Source organism: Schistocerca americana, chromosome 8 (assembly GCF_021461395.2).
Source record: "Schistocerca americana isolate TAMUIC-IGC-003095 chromosome 8, iqSchAmer2.1, whole genome shotgun sequence".
Taxonomy (NCBI): domain Eukaryota; kingdom Metazoa; phylum Arthropoda; class Insecta; order Orthoptera; family Acrididae; genus Schistocerca; species Schistocerca americana.
The window spans coordinates 200,414,697-200,437,013 of NC_060126.1; the positions used below are offsets into that span (position 1 = coordinate 200,414,697).

Below are 22,317 nucleotides of genomic sequence, written 5' to 3' on the forward strand. Positions count from 1 at the left end.
TCTTGCAGATGGCATGCTTATCTGGCTTAACAACAAGTCAAGGGCATGTTTTTTTAAATATAGGGATCCCATAGTCTTCAAAATTTGTCTATCCTTCTTCACTTGATACTTCTGATATTTTGCTTTGATGTCTGTACATAAAATGATAGCACTTTCCTCGTCCTGTAACAGTTTTGCATTAAGTCTAGCGATTTGCACATTCCAGCATTCCACACGCTTTTTCTAGACACGAATAATTGCACTTAATTTTACCACTTGATCGTCGAAGCAGGTCTGTGTTGACGATTCAGATGAATCTGGCACTGATATATGGAGAATTGAATAGGCTGCTTCAATGCCATAGAAGTGTTTTATAGCTTTAGACGGATTGTCGAAACTCTGTGGCATTTTTCTTTTCAGTGTCAGTTGAGGTGGCTTATCTGGAATGTCAAACAATGTGGTTAACTGAATTCCACACGAGTTTATTATCGTCTGCATTCATGAACTGGTATTGTTTGAAGTGTAGTGGACAAAACTTAACATTATTATAAAGCAAAATGGGGTCTTTTTCACAAGATGTTCTCGCCTGCTATTCACTATCCATTTTCTGCTCAAAGAAGGAAACATTAATCACCAATATACATGTAGTTTGCAAGTGAATCCTGATGGCACAGTTTAGTAACATGCTGTTATGTTCCTCTCATGGTCCCTAGGAAACCTAAAAAAAAAGACAGATGTGGTATCTTCTTCTTGTTGTTGCTGCAATTTATTGCGGTACGCTACGTTTCAGTTTGTAAATACACAGTATAAACCAAAATAAACAACTACTATTCGCTTTCGCTTCCACGATCGCGCTGAAGTCAACAGTTTAACTTACTGGCCGCTTGGCGCGCTGCTGCTGCAGAAGGCAACAAAATCGAGGCGATGTGTCATGACTGTTATGTTATACCTCAGTCTCGACACTCACTGCTGTAAAAGTTGTTACTGTTTGACAGATGGAGCGACACTAGCGCCCCAAGCGGCGAGTAAAGTGAACATCAGACGCGTCGTAAGCATAATGTTTGTTTTGCATCCATTTCCTACGTAATTTACAAAATATTTGAGTTATTTTCTTGCCTCCAATGGTTTGTGTAGTATCTGAAGGCATATATGTTTCTAAAAATGATTCTAAAATAAGCGCAAATATGGACAAAAACCATGAATCGATCGCAAAGCTACAACACATTCGTGAAGAAACACTTGTGACGTTGGATAGAATTGCAGCTTACCTCGTTGATATCAAAAGAATATAAACACACAGATTCACACGTATGAAGCACAGACGTGGATCCCTACATGCAAAAGCGATCGACAGCTCATTTATCGTTCTGCAAGCCTACTGTGTTTGTCATTGTCGCCTGTTGGCGCATTCTGTCGTCGTTGCCGTCACAGACGTAGCTGGGGCCGCAGTTGACCCACCACCACGCACCTCAAGACATTTCAATTTTCCAACACGCTATTTGGAATGACGCTCCGCTTCCACCATGGGGGCTGTTGTGGCATATTCCGTCATCGTCCAGCGCCGTGACATGCTCGGGTGTTTGAAAGTACAGTGCTGCGAAACTTTCCCGCTGGACGCCAGAGACGCTACACACAAGCAACATTTGTTCTGCGTTTTATTCTTTGATTGTTGATTTCTGTTCCAGGTTCTACTCCTTGGCGATAGCGTGAATCGAAGTGTGTTAGATACGAAATAATTTACCGTACTGAACTTTTCTCACGCCTTCGCAAATGCCGGGATGGTTCCTTTGAAAGGGCACGGCCGACTTCCTTCTCCGTCCTTCCCTAACCCGATGAGACCGATGACCTCGCTGTTTGGTCTCTTCCCCCAAACCAACCAACCAACCACGCCTTCGCACGAATTATCGGTTGCAGTGTATTATTGTCTGTTCCGACCGCAGGGTTTCGTTAATAAATTACTCCATCAAGCTGAGACGAGCCTACTTCTCTTACTCAGCCTACAAGCACACGCAGATGTTAAAGCGTCGATCGCGGTAATTCAAACCGGTACCGACATCGCCTGTTGCCACAAGCACGACCATAATCTTTATATTATTCTACGTGGGACAAGCAACTGCCAAATAGGGGGGTGAAATATTTTGAAAATATTATAATGAACTGATTATATTTCACGCAAAACCATATATTTCAATAATTTTCAAACAATCTGTCAGTGAACAAGGTGCTAACAAAATAATGTAATCACACGAAGGAAGCAAGGAAAATTAAGTGACTAACAACAGAAGTGAATGAAATACATACCAAACATTACTTTTTGTAAGATACGAATAACTGCACTTCATGTAACCACTTTTTCGTCAAAGCAGGTCCGTGTTGACGATTCACACGAATCTGGCACTGATACATGGAGAGCTGAAGAGGCTGCTTCTGTGTCATAGGACCGTTTTGCAGCTTTAGATGGATTGTCGAATCTTTGTTGCAGTTTCCTCTTCATCGTCAGTTAAGGTGGCTTATTTGGGATGCCAAACAGTGTGGGTACTGCATTCCACACGAGTTTATCATTGTCTGCGTTTATGAAATGGTTTTGTTCGAAATGTAGCGAAAAAAACCTAATAATATTATACAGGTAAACTGTTTTTTTTTTCGTAAGGTCTTCTCCCCTGCTATTAACTGCTATTTTCTGCTCCTGAAACGAAACATTAATAGACAAGTAATTTGCATGTGAATCCTGACGATACAGTTATATGTTGAAAATATTATAATGAACTGATTACATTACATTTCACGCAAAACCATATATTTTAATAATTTTCAAACAATCTGTCAGTGAACAAGGTGCTAACAAAATAATGTAATCACACAAAGGAAGCAAGGAAAATTAATGGTATATCCCTCTCAGGATCCTTAGGAAGCCTAAAAAAGACAGCTGTGGCGTCTTCTTCCTGTGTTGCTGCAATTTATTGCGCTACAAACGCTCCCGCTTGTAAAAACCACTGTAGAAATCAAAATAAACAACCACTATTCGCTTTCACGATCGCGTAGAACTCACAGTTTAAGTTACTTACCGCTTGGGGCGCTGCTGGCGAAGTAGGCAACAAAATTGAGGCGAAGTGTCGCGAGTGTTATGTTAGACTGTGGTTATACTTTGTTGTGTTTGTACATCTTTGGAGTGTTTAACAAAAATGGCGTTAGAAGTGTGGAGGCCAATGCCCACGTGATTGTGTTGTTGTTGTTTGTGAGTAGTGTCCGTGTTGACAGTAAGTAATAACTCAGTAGTAACTTACGTGTGCTGTCTGTATTTAGCTAGAAGACTTTTCTTGCTGTAATTCGAAATGGATACTGAACAATCGGCGTTGGATAAGAAAAAAGTACATCGAGAACGACATGCAGGTGAGAAACAAAATTCAGTTACATACAATAACATAAAATTATATTATCATGAGATATCTCTTGGGGGTGGTTATTGCTCACACACGCGTGATTAACTATAGAAATGGCAGTGGGAGCACAATTGTGGTTAATGGAAGAACTACAGCAAAACTGCCCAGATGAGATACAAGAGTAATTATGTTGGGTAATAGGTGTTTGTAATTATTCTAAAGACATGTATTTTTGTATAGAGTAAAGTAACACATGGCAAATTTTATCGAATACTTAATTGCATCTCTAACAGGCATTGGATTGGAAAATTGATGACATCATTAAATAAAGCTGTAAATCCAAGTAACACACCTGACGAAAATGGTTTGATATCGTTGCAGGCATCTTATGTTTTTGCAGTAAGATGGTAGGGGAAAAAAATCGAGATTTTGGAGGGGCGCTATTCGTTACTTTAACCAAAGCGAGTTCATCTACAGCAACTACCTGAGGAGATGAAAGATAATGGGCATAATGCATACTAGGAACTGAATATCTGATTGATGCTTCTGCATCTCCTGGTATATGGACTATCTTCCCAATTGTCAGAAAAGAGTCAGTGACACTGTGATGATAATACTTTTACCCAATGTTGGCCAGGTGGCGAAGTTTACCATACTCTACGATAACACCCCTTGATAATGCCATATATTTCCTAGATACATTTTCATTTATACTACATCTCATTTGTAGTGTACAAGGTTACCAAATTACTGTACTACTGGCTTCAACTGAGCGAAGCTGCACAGTGGTTAGTACAATGGAGTCACACTCGGGAGGATGACAGCACTTCAAATCCCTGTCCAGTCACCAGATTTAAGATTTCCGTGATTGCCCTGAAGTGCCCCAGGCAAATTCCAGGATGGTTCCTTTGAAAAGGGTACATTTATTTTCTTCCCCATCCTTTCATAATCCAAGCATGTTCACTGTCTCTAATGACCTCGTTTTTGATTACATGTTAAACTCTAATCTTCCTTTCTTCCTGGCTAATTCCATGTCAACTAGTCCATGAGTTCTCACTGATCCATTTCAGATTTAGCGTAAGTCTACAAGTTTGCTAAACAATCTAAGGAAGATTTACAAACTTTTTGTCAAATTTTAATACTTGATAAGTAGGAGCATCCTAAGTCAAGAGTGCTAAAATGTGGTGTTTTGCTGTGGCAAAATTTCTATGAAACTGAAATTGCTTGTTCTCTTGTTGTAGGCCTTTTGGGTTTGAGACCTTGTTGCCTAATAGCCTATGTAACTGTCAAATTTTATTGCTGTTGGGTTCATTGTTTTTTAGATAGATGGAAGTAATGCAAAGATACATAGCTTTTGAACCCTTGTATGTTAAAAGAAATCTCTCCCTCTCTCTAAGTTTGTGTGTAGTATATCAGTATGTACGTGAGAAGCACCAAAATGTTCTGAACTTACCTTGTAGTTAAGTTTTTATAGCAAGAAGTGTGTTGAATATGGCATGAATGTATACAATCAGGCAACTCTGCAGATAAATGTGTTACCATACCTTTTATTTCACATTCACATTTGTTGCATTCACCAAATTACTACCAGGTTATGAAATACCACAACCAAGAATGCAAGGTAGGAGCACTATCAAACGCTACCTCATAATTGCATCAACTACTATTAGAAAAAACATTTGTTTCTTAGTCTACAGAATATCAGTTTTTCATGCTTCCTTTCTTTTTCATCAAGAACTACAATTCTGTGTGTTCAAGAGAAATATTAAGCCTATCAGAACCAGCTGTCTGCTGTGACCCATGATGCCATAAAATTGGTCATGAACTACTCACCAAAGTTAAATGTTGATAAATTAAGTTTATGTGCCATAGGAAGAGTTATAGTTGTTCTCAAGACATCGTTCCAAACTTTTTAATGGCCGAACATATCATGATGTTATATTTACAACCAATGTAAATATTGTAGGTCAGTCATGGGTGGGTGGGTCAGTCGGCATGCACGCGTGTACACGTTCTTGCATGTGATTAGATATGTCATTTAATTTGCAACATATCAAATACCAAAGTTGATTGTGTATGAAGGTGACTAGTCTCTGCATAACTATTGAAATCTTCATCCATGTGAGCCTCCTCACTGCATTCGAGCCATGTCTCCCACAACAGTTTTAATGCCTCACACTTTCCTCCATTACCAAATTGATGATTCCTGCATACATAAAGATGTGTCCTATCGGTCGATCCCTTCTGTTTAGTCAAGCTGTACCAAAAAAAAAAAATTTTTTTCCCCTGATTCGATTCAGCGTCCCATCTTACCTATAGCTTTCTTCTGCAGCACTGTATTTCAGAATTTACTATATATTCTCATCTTGTCTAAGCTGGTTATTGTCCACATCTCACTTCTGTGCACTCCTAACAAATACCCCCAGAAAGGACTTCTCGACATCAGTTTAATGTTTGGTGTTAACAATTTTCTCATTTGCAGAGCCTCTTTTGTTTATATTGCTGGGGTGTATTTTTATGTCTTCTCTACTTCTGCCCTCATCACTTATTTTTCTTCCCAAGTAGCAAAACTCATCTCCTACTTTTAATGTCTCGTTTCTTAATCTAATTCTCTCAACATTGCCCAATTTAATCTAAGTACATTCCATTATGCTGGTTTACTTTTGCAACATATGTTCATTTTGTAACCTCTTTTGAAGACACTATCCATTCCATTTAGTTGCTCTTCAAGTTTCAGTGTCTACAATGAATGTCAATGCTTTTTTTCTCCTCCTCCTTGAGCTTGAATCCTCTTACCAAGTTTCTCCTTGGTTCCTTTGCCTCTTGCTTAATTGCAGTATTGAATAACATGAGGGATATGTTACATCCATGCTTCACTCCATTTACAACTATTGCTTCCCTTTCATGTCCTTTACATTAGATTCAATTTTTGTTCTATTGACCCAAAAATGAGATGAGTTTCATTGGTGTGGAACAAGTCAGAAAGTGTAACATAAAAAAAAGGAACATTGGAATATAATACTCACTTCCTGATCATTTGTCAGGAGATTGTCAAAACATGTGAATACATTACAGTAAACTGATATTTACAGGATTAATATGGTGTCAGAATGAAACATAGTTATGCACTTTTAATAAATTTATCATACACATAAATACCCAATCTTGACTGTTGTGACCAAATACTGTCAGAACTGAAATTTAATAGAAATTTTAACTTAAGCTGATCTAATAGTCCCTGTTAAGATGTTTATCCTTAGAGTAGGAGGAGTTGGCTATCAAAAAGTTTTTCTGACTTTGTTTAAACTGTGCTTTATATGAAACTAAGTTTTTAAAGTTTGCTGGCAATTTATCGAAGATGTTTGACTTTTACAACTGCAGTGTGGTTTATGTATAAGTTGTGAATAACATTTCACTCAATGTACTTTATTCTTCAGAACATCAAAGAGTGTAGTCTAGTCAACATTGTGAAAAGATTTCTCCAAATCTGCCAAAGCTGTAAATGTGGGTTTGGCTTTTTTCGATGTGTCTTCTAAGGTCAGTCATATGGTTGGTATTGCCTTGTTTGTTCTTACAAAATTCAAATTAATCTTCCCTGATATAGGCTTCTATCAGTTAATCCATTCTCCTATAAATAGTTCATGTTTGTATACTGCAGGCATGACATATAAATATTGCTGCACAGTGTGCTGTAACGGTTAGTCACTGCCTGGCATGCTGCAGGTTGCCAGTTCAAACTCGGCCATTAGCTGTTTTTTGTTGTTTAGTATTTATCATTTCTAGAAGGCTCTCGAAATTTTTTATGTTTGTATATCCTGGGTTATTTGATGTTAGTATAAACAGCAGCGGTTTGCATCCAGGTCACTTTTGTTTTGGCTGTATGTTGGTGTTCATAGTAAATGTCTGTGTTGTAGGTTGTTTACAACACTGCTTGTGGCTATTGTGTTACATTGTTGTGTGGTGACACTAGCTACTTCAAAACATGTATATAAACATGGCTCTAATAGGCAATGTAAAAGCAGTCACCTACACAGACAGGAATCAGAATACAAGCTGTACATTGTTCCCATGGTCTGTATGTTCAGGAGACCAATTGATTCCAAAGCAACAGTAAGTCAGCTGCACATCAGGCATTTATCAGGGTTTTCCTGAGGTGCTGGGCATGGCCCGATGTAATGGCTAAAAGGACTCAACCAAGCCATCAAATATAATAGGGGGGGATGACATCAAGTATGTGGCAAATGTGTACATTTACGTGGATGCCACAGCCCAACAGTGATTTGAGAACAACAGAGAAAAGCTCAACAACTGGGATATATTTCTAGGTGAACTGAAAAACTGTTTGCCGACAACCAGCAGCAAATCCACTGAGCAGGAGACCAAACGAATAACAGGACTCAACCTCACAGTCTGACATTCAGAATGTTTTAGCTTTATTCCACATTGTGAATCATAAAATGATGGAAACTGACAAAATCTTGCACTTGGTGAAACGAGTCGCAAAAGAAATGAACCAAGCTCTTCCTTTACAGCTGTGTCCAATCCACAGCCTCCAGACCACATGTGGCCCACAGCAACTATCAGTGCAGCCTAAAAATTGAGCATCTGTCACATAATTGTTAAAAAAAGAAAGGAATACAAAATTCCATTTATGTAAAGCTATGATAAATTGAATATTTTTGATTTGAAACTCCTCCCACATGATGCTACTCTTTCATTGCTCCATACCGTTTTTTTTTTTTTTTTTTCTTTTTCTTTTTTTCTTTTTTTTTTTTTTTTTTCTCCCTCCTCAGTGATTATTGTCAGTTTTAAGCAAATGAGTATTGTGTGTTACGCAGTATGGTCCGGGTAAGGTAAAATGTTGGACATCACTGTAGTAAAGGTTGTTACAGCTACAGATGAATTCATCACATGGTGCCAGTGCATGAACGAAATACAACAGAAAAGACAGATGAAAAAGGTATGACAGGCTCTTGAATAAGGGTCCCTATGGCAATTACGGAAGACCACCATGATTTTACCTCTCTTATGTGCCAGGTTGTGGAAGAAGAGGTATAGCATTTTATGCAACCACAACTGTCATATCAAGAAAGAAAGAGTCAGCAGCCATGAATGTTGACCTGATATGTCCGGTAGTAAAAAATAAATGTTGAAGCGGTGTATCAATCATCAGCACCTATCTCCAACACAAGATGAAGTGCCAGGAATACGGATTTGGCTATGTCAGACTTCATGCCACAACACAGCACCTGACAAATGCACATACATCTAACTCCTTCACCAAGTATAATGCCCCTCAGATGAACAGACACTTGGACAGCATGCCATTATGTTGTCACTGTGCATGCCCTGGACATGTGCCCTACTGTGTAGAAAGGAGACGAGTTTATGATGACTACCATTTGGCCAGATGTCAAATACGACAACGGTTCCTTTTGCATCAGCCAATTGCAGCTGATTATAGCCGACATGTTGGACGATGCACATCACCGTAACCTGGATGAGATCACTCCCCAACACTCGTTAACAATTTCCTGTTGCCACATAGAGATACGGGTGACTCAAGTAGCTGCCAAATTCAGGAAAACTAAGTGAGGTGATCATCTATGGAAGTGAGGCTGCTACAGACGAAAATCCTCCAGAGATTACAGTCACATGGCCATCAAGAAATCTCACTGGCTACATCGTCAGTGGCAAGTCTATCCAGGTGCTAGTTGACTTGGGAGCTTCCTTTTTTGCATTGTTGATTGCTTATTATTGTTAGCTAGAGAAAACTCTGTTCTGGGATATGAAAGCAGTGGTGTTGAAAGTTTTAAATGGGAAATATGTCCAATCGACAGGAACATGTTTGTGAGAATGACTGACTATCAGTGACAGAATACAGCTCTTTGAATTTGTTGTTTTATCAGGATGTAGTTGTAATGTTATTCCTCACATTGGACCGCTACCAGGTATCATTTACAAACATAGACTGTGGATGACCATCACTCCAGATTGAAGGAGCTATTTCAACAAACGCACTACAAACAAAGTCTGCTCTGGGCCGATGTTTGCTGTTGAAGACGATGTTATTCCACAATCATCAGAAAGACGAATTCCAGTCACCAATCTAGATATTCAGATAAATTTTGAAGCTTTTTTTTTTATTTCAGGAAGTTATTCAGGCTCATGAAAGAAATCTACACGCCACTGATGATCTTTCGTGTAATAGGTTTTCAAGGAGAACTTTAGATGAGTAATTGTCATAAGCAGCCACATATCATCCATTGAGGTATGTGCATAGGGATAGCCAAACCAGTCCAGGAAGGGTTGCTTTAATGCTGTTGGTAAAGAATCATTTTCTGTCACCACTACAGACAATGCCAAGAAGCAGTCCACTATCTCCCCCCCCCCCCCCCCCCCCTCCTCCCCCTCAGGAGGCTCACAGTTCTTTTGTGAGTTCGTGCATGGTGCACATGGGGCCATGGGCTATTGCAGCCAATTCTTTCTTCCCTGGCTCCTTCAACTTGCCCACCCTTACTATTCTTGACCCCCCCCCCCCCCTTCCCTGACGTCTCTCAGGCTGGAAGCCACCTACCACCACTCGGCTACAAGATGCACCATCTGTGCACCTCAAGATTGTCTGCTCTCTTTCGTTTCCAGATCTTGCAGATGACTGTACTCCCTCTGTACCCTGCCCTCAACCACCTATGAAAGAGAAGAAGAAGGAATGTAAGTCCCATGACAAGCCACCCCCCCCCCCCCCTCTCCCTGGTGCTCCCAGAGGTGCCATCTCCCCCCTGGCAACCTGAGTCTGACATCTTATTTATGCTTGTCGTCCCATCCTTGTTGGTGACGACCACTGACTGAGTGACATGACCTCCTCCTTGGATTCTTAATGTCTAATCTGGACTCTCACCACATGACCATCCAGCGGATTGCAATGGATACTATCATCACTTAACAGACATACAATCTCTTGTCTCTTCCTATACTGTGTTCTGTCTTGTTTTTCAAGAAATGCACTTCCTTGATGTCCTCTCTCTCCAACATTTCTTGGTTATCAGATGTTCTGCAGGAACCGTGTCGGCCCAGGTGTAGCATCTGGTGGGGTCTGCATTTGGTTCACTCCGATGTCATTATTGACTGGATCCCCCTGTGTACCAACCTGGAAACAATAGTGGCTAGAGTGCAAATGACTCAGGCAATGTCTATCTCCCTCCAAGTAGGTCACTTCCTTACACTGAGCTGTCTACCTTAATCCAGCAACTCCCACCCATTTCTCCTCCGTGGGGACTTCAGTGCACACCATCCACAGTGTTGGAGTGCTACTTCAGTGGGTGGGGTCTCCCAATTGACCAACTTATTATGGACCTTGATTTATGTCTCCTCAACGATGGTTCCCCTACCTACTTCAGTGCCGCTGATGGCACCTTTACTGCTATCAATCTCACAATCTCCTCCCTTGCTCTCGTGGCTTCCCCACGTTGGTCATCCCATGATGACCTTTGTGACAGTGACCACTTTCTGATGATCCTATTGTTCCCCTGCTGCCGTCAGTCAGGCAGGCCTCCATGTTGGGCATTCTGCAGGGCCAATTGGCCTTTATATACGTCTGCTGTGCACTTCAACACCTGCCCCTCAATTCCATTGGGTGTGGTTGTGCAAGGCATCTCTGCCACCATTTTTCTTGCTGTTGGCACTGCTGTCCCCATATCCACAGGTCCCCCTCATCGTTGACCGGTATCACGGTGGACAAAGGATGTAGCAGTCGCTGTCCAGGACTGCCAACGGACTCTGCAACAATTTAAACAACATCCTCCACAGACTAACCTCCTCTCTTTTAAGCGTCTCCACATTAAGGCTCATTACTTTCCCAAGCAGAGTAAAAAGAAATGCTGGGAGCGCTGTTTCCTCCCTGGGGATCTATGCCTCTTCATCACAGGTTTGGTCTGTCAGTGACAGTCAACTGTCGAGGCTCTTAACCTTCGAGGTGCTCTGTGCACTGAGCCATTGGTCCTTGCAGAGAACAACTTGTGCTCCCTGCCGCTGTTGGATAAGCAGCTGCCAGCAGCAAGTTGTTTACTCTTAGCTCACTTATTTGTTGCATAGTTTAATTCTTAATTTCTTTGCATGTTTTTGGGTACTTGCATTGTTTAATTCATAAATTTCGGGCGTATTATAGTATTTGAGAGTTGTAGCATCGCGTTTTAGTACCTGAATAGTGTAAAATCACGTAGTCTCCTTCTGCTGCCGAGCAGTGTGTCAGCAGTGCGCAAGTAGCAGCAGTACTGCATTTACTGGGCAATCTTGTATTTTAATAACTGTTTAAATTTTGTGTTGAATTGTTTGTGCTCTCTATAGATTAGTTCAGACGTTCTTAGCATGGGTAGGGACTGCGACTGCTGTGTTCGGATGCGGGCTGAGTTGGTATCCCTTCGCTCCCAGCTTCAGGCAGTGTTGGCTTCGGTCACACAGCTTGAGGCTGTTGCCAATGGGCATCACTGTGGGGGTCCGGATGGGGGTTTGTCGGGGACGGCCAGCTCGTCCCACGCATCTCCCGATTGGACTACGGCTGTGGCTGCTCGGAATGCTGCCCACATGGAGGCTGAGCCCTCACCCGTGGTAGAATGGGAGGTCGTCTCGAGGTGTGGCAGGGAGCGAAAGACATTCCGGAGGGCTCAACGGAAGGTTTCTCGAGTTTGTCTGACGAACCGGTTTCAGGCTCTGTCTCCGGCTGATACTGATCTTCGGCTGGACATGGCTGCTTGCCCTGTTTCAGAGGTTGCCCCTCAGTCTGCAAGATCAGGGTGGTCGCAGAGGGTGGACTTGCTGGTAGTTGGGAGCTCCAACATCAGGCGCGTAATGGGGCAGCAAGAGAGGGGAAGAAAACCAATGTGCTCCCCGTATGCATACTGGAGGGAGTCATTCCAGATGTGGAAAGGGTTCTTCCGGATGCCATGAAGGCTACAGGGTGCACACATCTGCAGGTGATCGCTCATTATGTGCGTCGCTATGGATCAGAGGAAATCCTCTCTGGCTTCCGGCGGCTATCTGATTTGGTGAAGACTGCCAGTCTCGCTAGCGGGATGAAAGCAGAGCTCACCATCTGCAGCACTGTCGACAGGACTGACTGCGGACCTTTGGTACAGAGCCGAATGGAGGGTCTGAATCAGAGGCTGAGACGGTTCTGCGACCGTGTGGGCTGCATATTCCTCGGCTTGCGCCATAGGGTGATGGGGTTTCGGGTTCTGCTGGATAGGTCAGGAGTCCACTACACACAGCAGGCGGCTACACAGGTAGCAGGGGTCGTGTGGCGTGGACTGGGCGGTTTTTTAGGTTAGATGGCCTCGGGCAAGTACAGAAAGGGCAACAGCCTCCAAGGATGCGGGGCAAAGTCAGGACATGCGGGGACCAAGCAGCAATCATTATTGTAATTGGAAACTGTCGAAGCTGCGTTGATAAAGTACCGGAACTTCAAGCTCTGATAGAGAGCACCAAAGCTGAAATAGTTATAGGTACAGAAAGCTGGCTGAAGCCAGAAATAAATTCTGCCGAAATTTTTAAAAAGGCACAGACTGTGTTTAGAAAGGATAGATTGCATGCAGCCGGTGGTGGCGTGTTAGTAGTAACTTATCCTGTAGTGAAGTAGAAGCGGATAGTTCCTGTGAATTATTATGGGTGGAGGTTACACTCAACAACCGAGCTAGGTTAATAATTGGCTCCTTTTACCGACCTCCTCACTCCGCAGCATTAGTGGCAGAACAACTGAGAGAATATCTGGAATACATTTCACATAAATTTTCTCAGCATGTTATAGTCTTAGGTGGAGATTTCAATTTACCAGATATAGAGTGGGGCACTCAGATGTTTAGGGCGGGTGGTAGGGACAGAGCATCGAGTGACATTATACTGAGTGCACTATCCGAAAATTACATGGAGCAATTAAACAGAGAACCGACTTGTGGAGATAACATCTTGGACCTACTGATAACAAACAGGCCCGAACTTTTCGACTCTGTAAGTGCAGAACAGGGAATCAGTGATCATAAGGCCGTTGCAGCATCCCTGAATATGGAAGTTAATAGGAATATAAAAAAAGGGAGGAAGGTTTATCTGTTTAGCAAGAGTAATAGAAGGCAGATTTCAGACTACCTAACAGATCAAAACGAAAATTTCTGTTCCGACGCTGACAATGTTGAGTGTTTATGGAAAAAGTTCAAGGCAATCATAAAATGCGTTTTAGACAGGTACGTGCCGAGTAAAACTGTGAGGGACGGGAAAAACCAACCATGATTCAACAACAAAGTTAGGAAACTACTGCGAAAGCAAAGAGAGCTTCACTGCAAGTTTAAATGCAGCCAAAACTTCCCAGACAAACAGAGGCTAAATGATGTCAAAGTTAACGTAAGGAGGGCTATGCATGAACATTCAGTGAATTCGAAAGTAAAATTCTATGTACTGACTTGACGGAAAATCCTAGGAAGTTCTGGTCTTACGTTAAATCAGTAAGTGGCTCGAAACAGCATATCCAGACACTCTGGTATGATGATGGCAATGCAACAGAGGATGACATGCATAAAGCTGAAATACTAAACACCTTATTCCAAAGCTGTTTCACAGAGGAAGACCGCACTGCAGTTCCTTCTCTAAATCCTCGCACAAACGAAAAAATGGCTGACATCGAAATAAGTGTCCAAGGAATAGAAAAGCAACTGAAATCACTCAACAGAGGAAAGTCCACTGGACCCGACGGGATACAAATTCGATTCTACACAGAGTATGTGAAAGAACTTGCCCCCCTTCTAACAGCCATGTACCACAAGTCTCTAGAGGAACGGAAGGTTCCAAATGATTGGAAAAGAGCACAGGTAGTCCCAGTCTTCAAGAAGTGTCGTCGAGCAGATGTGCAAAGCTATAGACCTATATCTTTGACATCGATCTGTTGTAGAATTTTAGAACATGTTTTTTGCTCGTGTATCATGTCATTTCTGGAAACCCAGAATCTACTCTGTAGGAATCAACATGGATTCCGGAAACAGCGATCGTGTGAGGCCCAATTCGCTTTATTTGTTCATGAGACCCAGAAAATATTAGATACACGCTCCCAGGTAGATGCTATTTTCCTTGACTTCCAAAAGGCATTCGATACAGTTCCGCACTGTCGCCTGATAAACAAAGTAAGAGCCTACGGAATATCAGACCAGCCGTGTGGCTGGATTGAAGAGTTTTTAGCAAACAGAACACAGCATGTTGTTCTCAATGGAGAGATGTCTACAGATGTTAAAGCAACCTCTGGCGTGCCACAGGGGGGTGTTATGGCACCATTGCTTTTCACAATATATATAAATGACCTAGTAGATAGTGTCGGAAGTTCCATGCGGCTTTTCGCGGATGATGCTGTAGTACACAGAGAAGTTGCAGCATTAGAAAATTGCAGCGAAATGCAGGAAGATCTGCAGCGGATAGGCACTTGGTGCAGGGGTGTCAACTGACCCTTAACATAGACAAATGTAATGTATTGCGAATACATAGAAAGAAGGATCCTTTATTGTATGATTATATGATAGCGGAAGAAACACTGGTAGCAGTTACTTCTGTAAAATATCTGGGAGTATACATGCAGAATGATTTGAAGTGGAATGATCATACAAAATTAATTGTTGGTAAGGCGGGTGCCAGGTTCAGATTCATTGGGAGAATCCTTAGAAAATGTAGTTCATCAACAAAGGAGGTGACTTACAAAACACTCGTTCAACCTATACTTGAGTATTGCTTATCAGTGTTGGATCCGTACCAGGTCGGGTTGACAGAGGAGATAGAGAAGATCCAAAGAAGAGCGTCGCGTTTCGTCACAGGGTTATTTGGTAAGCGTGATAGCGTTATGGAGATGTTTAGCAAACTCAAGTGGCAGACTCTGCAAGAGAGCTCTGCATCGCGGTGTAGCTTGCTGTCCAGGTTTCGAGAGGGTGCATTTCTGGATGAAGTATCGAATATATTGCTTCCCCCTACTTATACCTCCCGAGGAGATCACGAATGTAAAATTAGAGATATTTGAGTGCGCACGGAGGCTTTCTGGCAGTCGTTCTTCCCGCAAACCATACGCCACTGGAACAGGAAAGGGAGGTAATGACAGTGGCACGTAAAGTGTCCTCCGCCACACACCGTTGGGTGGCTTGCGGAGTATAAATGTAGATGTAGACACACTGTGCAACTGTGTCGCTGTCCTCTTCCTATCCTGCTACCTGTCTCCGGCAGAAATACCATGTTGAACAGTCTCCTCTCTGTTTCAACCCCCACCAAGCTGAACCCTATAATGAACTCTTTGCTAAATGGGAATTCTTGCAGGCTTCTGCTTCTTCATGAGACATGGCCCCACGCCTAGATTCCATCCACAACCAGATGGTCTAACACTTTGACGTTCCCCACAGTCAACATCTACTCATGGTCTTCAACTGCATTTGGCTCACGGGTGCTTTTCCATCACAATGGGAGACAGTATAGTTATCGCCGCCCTTAAGCCCAGGAACAATCCAACATCTCTTAACAGCTACCATCCGATTAGCCTGATGAATGAATTGTGTAAACTACTTGAGGGGATGGTCAGCTTCAGATTATTTTGGGTACTAGAATCTCTGGGCCTCTTGTCCCTGTATCAATGTGGCTTCTGGGCAGGACGAGGTCCAACTGACCATTTACTGACATTGGAAGCCGCCATCCAACAGACTTTTACTAACCACCGGCACCTTGTCTTGGTCTTCTTTGACCTACATAATGTATATGACATTGCTTGGCACTATCACATTTTAGTTACCCTCAATGTCTGGAGCTTCCGTGGCACCATTCTGATTTTTATCCGCATGTTTTTAGCTTGCTGATTCTTCCAAGTTCATGTTGGCACTTCACTCAACACCCCTCAGATTCAGGAGAATGGTATCCCACACGGTTCTGTGCTAAGTGTCACACACTTCCTCATAGCCGTCAATCGGCTTGTAACCTCTGTTGGGCCTGTAGTTACCCCAGCATTGTATGTCAATGGTTTTTGCATCTGCTGCAGCTCCCACTCAGTAGCATCTGCTGAGTGCTGGCTCCAAGGTGCCATTGGATGGCCCTCTGTGTGAGCTACCTCCCATGGCTTCCAGTTTTCTCCCTCCAAAATGCAGTTTGTGCATTTTTGTAATCGACCCACAGTACACCTCGATCCAGAGCTTTATTTAGATGACCAGCTCCCTGGTGTTTGATGTTTGGTTTGTGGGGTGCTCAACTCTGCTGCCATCAGTGCCCATGCAGACTCCCAATTTTTACACATTCCAATTTTTTTATCCAATACAATCTAGCCACTGTCACAGCTCCTTGCTGTTATAACACAATCATGTTTCTTGGGCCTTATTTTCGATAAAAAGCGGAAATGGCTGCCCCATATTCACCACCTAAAGACTAGATGCATGCGGAAACTTATGCTTTCTGCCTCCTGGCCCACACATCTTTGGGTGCAGACTGTACCACTCTTCTCCATCTTTACCATGTTCTGGTCTTGTCCAGAATAGATTATGGTTGTCAGGTTTATGGCTCAGTGGCTTATTCCACTTTGCTACTACTTGATCCTGCTCATCATTGTGGGTAGTGTTTGTCTATTGGTGTCTTTTGCACTAGACCCATTGACAATCTCCTCACAGAAGCAGGGATTCCTCCTCTACAAATACGACAGAGGCAACTCCTGGTTTCTTATGCAGTCGCCATTCGCCAAATCCCTGACACTCCTACATAGCCTGTCCTCTTTGCAAATGAGGGTTGTCTCCCTCCTGACAACCGCCCACGGGTGGGATTGCCGGTTGGCGTGTGCCTCACTTCTCCCAGTCGGGATCTCCATCTCCACTCACTGGCGTGCATCCCATGTATTTCCTCCCATGCCTCCCCCCCCCCCCCCCCCCCCTTCATCCTGCCCTCTTGGGTGGTGCTTAAACAAAGATTGTGGACTGACCTATTCCAGCGTCCTAAGGTCTCTGTCACCCGTATGGTTTTCCGGCGTCTTGTATGTGCCATCGTTGCAGAGTTCCAGGATGCCACCATCTTCTAACTGATGCTTCCATGTCTCCTACTGGCTTAGAACACCATTTATTGCTGGGATCATGTAGGGTTTTCACAGCAGAGCTTCTAGACATTCACAGAGCCTTCAGTTTTATTTCTCAGGCCTCCCTCCACAGTGTTTTAATTTGTTCAGAGTTAATGAGTAGCCTGAAGTCTATCTACTGATGCTACTCTCATCACTCTTTGGTCTCTGCTATCCCTTCTCTCTCCCCTTGGCTGTGTTGCTTGCTCAGTTGTCTTTCTCTGGGTCCCAAGTCATGTGGGCATCCCAGGGAATGAACTGGCTGACAGTTTGGCTAGAGGAGCATATACTTACCTCCCCATTCCCTTTCGTGATTCCAGTTGCGTGTATGCGGATCTACGTCAAATCTCTCTTTACTCAAAAGTGGAATGACATCTGCTCATAGTAATAAACTCTGCACAATCGAGGAGTTTACTGCAGTTTGGCACTCTTGCTTCAGCTCTTCTTGGAAGAAGTCCACCGTATTATTCCGTCTATGCATTGGTCATACCAGGCTCACCCATTGTTTCCTCCTGCAGCAACTCACTCCCACAATGTGGTTGTGGAGCCAAACGGATGGTGTCCCACATATTGTTGGAATGTCTCCTTCTTTTGGCCCTCTGTGCTAAGTATAATCTTCCCAATTCCTTAACTTTAATATTAGCAGACGATTCACAGATGGTTGAACTAGTCCTCAGTTTCCTCTGTGAAAGTGGTTTTTATTTCCAGGTATAAGGTTTTGCTTTACTCCTGGAGCAGGGGCAGTGTGGTTGTGGTTGAGGCCTCTCTTCATGTCTTCTCGGTCAGGGACCCCATGTCGTCCTAACCGCCGTCTGCTTCATGTCTGCTGTACAGCGAGCTACCTTAATTTAAGTATTAACTGTATTTGTCTTACTTGTCACTTCTTCTTCCATGTGTTTTTGCTTTTAGGAAGCTTTAATTGTCGAGCGCTATTAATAGTGTTCCATAGATTTCGTGTTTGTTTTGAATACAGCCAGAGAGAGTCCCTTTAGTCAACCATAGTGCCAGTAGTGGTAGTGTTTGTTTTCAATACAGTCCAGAGACAGGTAGTGCTATTTTCATTGTTTTCTACAAGAAGTGGCTAGCAATCACAGTTTAGTCAATAATCAGCCGCCTTTAGTGAATTAGCAGTCTAGTCAAAAGTTGATTAAGTCTCTTCAGTAAATTGATTCCTTAGGATGGACAGGATGTGTGACTGCTGTGTACGGACGCTGGAGGAGCTGGCCACTCTTGGCGAACAGCTGAGCGTGTTGATGGCCGCGGTCAGCCGTCTTCAGGCTGCTGCCTCGGAGTGTAGCGGCAGTGGGGAGTCTGGTGCGTCGCAAGGTAAACCCCAGGTGTTACACGCTTCACCCACTGTCTCTGCTGTCGAGACATCTTCGCGGGTACCGGCCGCGGTTGGGCCACCCCCTCCCCAAGGGGAGTGGTGGGTTCAGCGGCGCACGAGGCGGAGGGTAAATGTGGAGGCTGTCCGTGTGGCATCGCCCGCTCTGCCTGTGAGTGGACATGTGGCTGCTCCTTCAGCAAGGTCCGAGCAGGCACACGGGGGGAGGGGTTTATTAGTTATTGGGAGCTCCAACGTTAGGCAGGTGATGGAGCCCCTTAGGGAGATAGCGGAAAGGTCGGGGAAGAAGGCCAGTGTTCACTCTGTCTGCTTGCCGTGGGGTCTCATCCGAGATGTGGAGGAGGCCCTACCGGCGGCGATAGAGAGCACTGGGTGCACCCAACTGCAAATTGTTGCTCGTGTCGGCACCAATGACTCCTGCCGTCTGGGTTCAGAGGTCATCCTCAGTTCGTACAGGCGGTTGGCGGAATTGGTGAAGGCGGAAAGCCTCGCTCGTGGGGTGGAATCAGAGCTAACTATTTGTAGTATCGTTCCCAGAACTGATTGCGGTCCTCTGGTTTGGAGCCGAGTGGAAGGCTTAAACCAGAGGCTCAGACGATTCTGCGGAGATCTGGGGTGCAAATTTCTCGACCTCCGCTATCGGGTGGAGAAATGTAGGGTCCCCCTGAATAGGTCAGGCGTGCACTACACGCCGGAAGCGGCTACAAGGGTAGCGGAGTACGTGTGGAGTGCACATGGGGTTTTTTAGGTTAGAGAATTGCCTCCCTAGGCCCGACAAGATGCCTCCTGAGACACAGCAAGGTAGGAGTAGGCAAAACGCAACAGGAAATAACAATATTAATGTGCTAATAGTAAACTGCAGGAGTGTCTAGGAAATAACAATATTAATGTGCTAATAGTAAACTGCAGGAGCGTCTATAGAAAGGTCCCAGAACTGCTCTCATTAATAAAATGGTCACAACGCCCATATAGTACTAGGGACAGAAAGTTGGCTGAAACCAGACGTAAACAGTAATGAAATCCTAAACTCAGATTGGAATGTATACCGCAGAGACAGGCTGGTCAGTGAAGGGGGAGGCGTGTTTATAGTGATAAGAAGTGCAATAGTATCGAAGGAAATTGACGAAGATCCAAAATGTGAAATGATTTGGGTGAGGGTCACGGTTAAAGCAGGCTCAGACATGGTAATTGGATGTCTCTATAGGCCCCCGGGCTCAGCAGCTGTTGTGGCTGAGCACCTGAAGGATAATTTGGAAAATATTTCGAGTAGATTTCCCCACCATGTTATAGTTCTGAGTGGAGATTTTAATTTGCCAGATATAGACTGGGAGACTCAAACGTTCATAACGGGTGGCAGGGACAAATAATCCAGTGAAATTTTTTTAAGTGCTTTATCTGAAAATTACCTTGAGCAGTTAAACAGGGAACTGACTCGTGGCGATAACATATTAGACCTTCTGGTGACAAACAGACCCAAACTATTTGAAACAGTTAATGCAGAACAGGGAATCAGTGACCATAAAGCGGTTAATGCATCGATGATTTCAGCCGTAAATAGAAATATTAAGAAAGGTAGGAAGATTTTTCTGTTTAGCAAAAGTGACAAAAAGCAGATTACAGAGTACCTGACGGTTCAACACAAAAGTTTTGTCTCAAGTACAGATAGTGTTGAGGATCAATGGACAAAGTTCAAAACCATCGTACAATATGCGTTAGATGAGTATGTGCCAAGCAAAATCGTAAGAGATGGAAAAGAGCCACCGTGGTACAACGACTGAGTTAGGAAACTGCTGCGGAAGCAAAGGGAACTTCACAGCAAACATAAACATAGCCAAAGCCTTGCAGACAAACAAAAATTACGCGAAGCGAAATGTAGTGTGAGCAGGGCTATGCAAAAGGTGTTCAATGAATTCGAAAGTAAAGTTCTGTGTACTGACTTGGCAGAAAATCCTAAGAAATTTTGGTCTTATGTCAAAGCGGTAGGTGGATCAAAACAAAATGTCCAGACACTCTGTGACCAAAATGGTACTGAAACAGAGGATGACAGACTAAAGGCCGAAATACTAAATGTCTTTTTCCAAAGCTGTTTCACAGAGGAAGACTGCACTGTAGTTCCTTCTCTAGATTGTCGCACAGATGACAAAATGGTAGATATCGAAATAGACGACAGAGGGATAGAGAAACAATTAAAATCGCTCAAAAGAGGAAAGGCCGCTGGTCCTGATGGGATACCAGTTCGATTTTACACAGAGTACGTGAAGGAACTTGCCCCCCTTCTTGCAGCGGTGTACCGTAGATCTCTAGAAGAGCGTAGCATTCCAAAGGATTGGAAAAGGGCACAGGTCATCCCCGTTTTCAAGAAGGGACGTCGAACAGATGTGCAGAACTATAGACCTATATCTCTAACGTCGATCAGTTGTAGAATTTTGGAACACGTATTATGTTCGAGTATAATGACTTTTCTGGAGATCGTTACAGGATCATTTAGTAATCGCGAAAGCATTACGGAGATGATAGATAAACTCCAGTGGAAGACTCTGCAGGAGAGACGCTCACTAGCTCGGTACGGGCTTTTGTTAAAGTTTCGAGAACATACCTTCACCGAAGAGTCAAGCAATATATTGCTCCCTCCTACGTATATCTCGCGAAGAGACCACGAGGATAAAATCAGAGAGATTAGAGCCCACACAGAAGCATACTGACAATCCTTCTCTCCACGAACAATACGAGACTGGAATAGAAGGGAGAACCGATAGAGGTACTCAGGGTACCCTCCGCCACACACCGTCAGGTGGCTTGCGGAGTGTGGATGTAGATGTAGATGTAGATGTAGAGACCACTCCCCCGTGGAAAGACTGACCCTTTTTCCAGGTTTTAGATTTGGTCTCATGTTTTATGCCTTTTGCTGTGTGTGTTTTAACTTCATTACTTTATGATTTGACTCCCCTGACTCGATCCTTGTACTTTTACTGGACCCTTTTTCCTCTGCGAGTAACTTCGGAATCGTGGGCCTGATGACCTCACTGTTTGGTCCCATAAATGCTCTCAATTAATCAACCAGTCTTACTATTAAACTGTGAATAGGATCTACCCCAACTGAAGAACCGCATGAGTGATTGTTAGCCACTCTATGCCAGTTTTTGGATGCTTTTAAATCTCAAATGGAGAAAAGACAGACAAAGTAGCTCCTAGTGAAACAGCATATCAACACTGGGGATCATCCACCAGTTAGCTAGCGCTCATGCAGGGGGTCGCCAGCTGAACAATAGTCAATCCAGAAGGAAGGGGAGAAGAGACTGCATCATTGAATCTTCAGAGAGTCTTTGGTCATTTCCTTTGGTTCTTCTGAAGAATACGGATGACACATTTTAAACTTGAGCCAGAGTTCCTCTACTTGCTCCTACCCTGTGCTGAAAGTTTCATGTTCCTTATGGAGATATGACAATACTGATATTTTATCTAGTTTACTGAACATGATGTATCTTTCTGCTTGTTTTAGTTGTCCTTTGTACTGTTGTAGTCAT

At 43.4% G+C, this 22,317-nt stretch overlaps 1 protein-coding gene across 1 annotated transcript in view; it reads left to right on the plus strand.

The window, feature by feature from the left end:
- Positions 1-3,154: 3,154 nt before the first annotated feature.
- The window catches only part of LOC124545082 (ribosome biogenesis protein BMS1 homolog), a 120,000-nt gene continuing 100,837 nt past the window's right edge, over positions 3,155-22,317 (plus strand). The window contains exon 1 of the mRNA XM_047123890.1: positions 3,155-3,369. Within this exon, the coding sequence (XP_046979846.1) occupies positions 3,312-3,369 (58 nt within the window). The 5' untranslated portion in view covers positions 3,155-3,311. The remainder of the gene's footprint in view (positions 3,370-22,317) is intronic.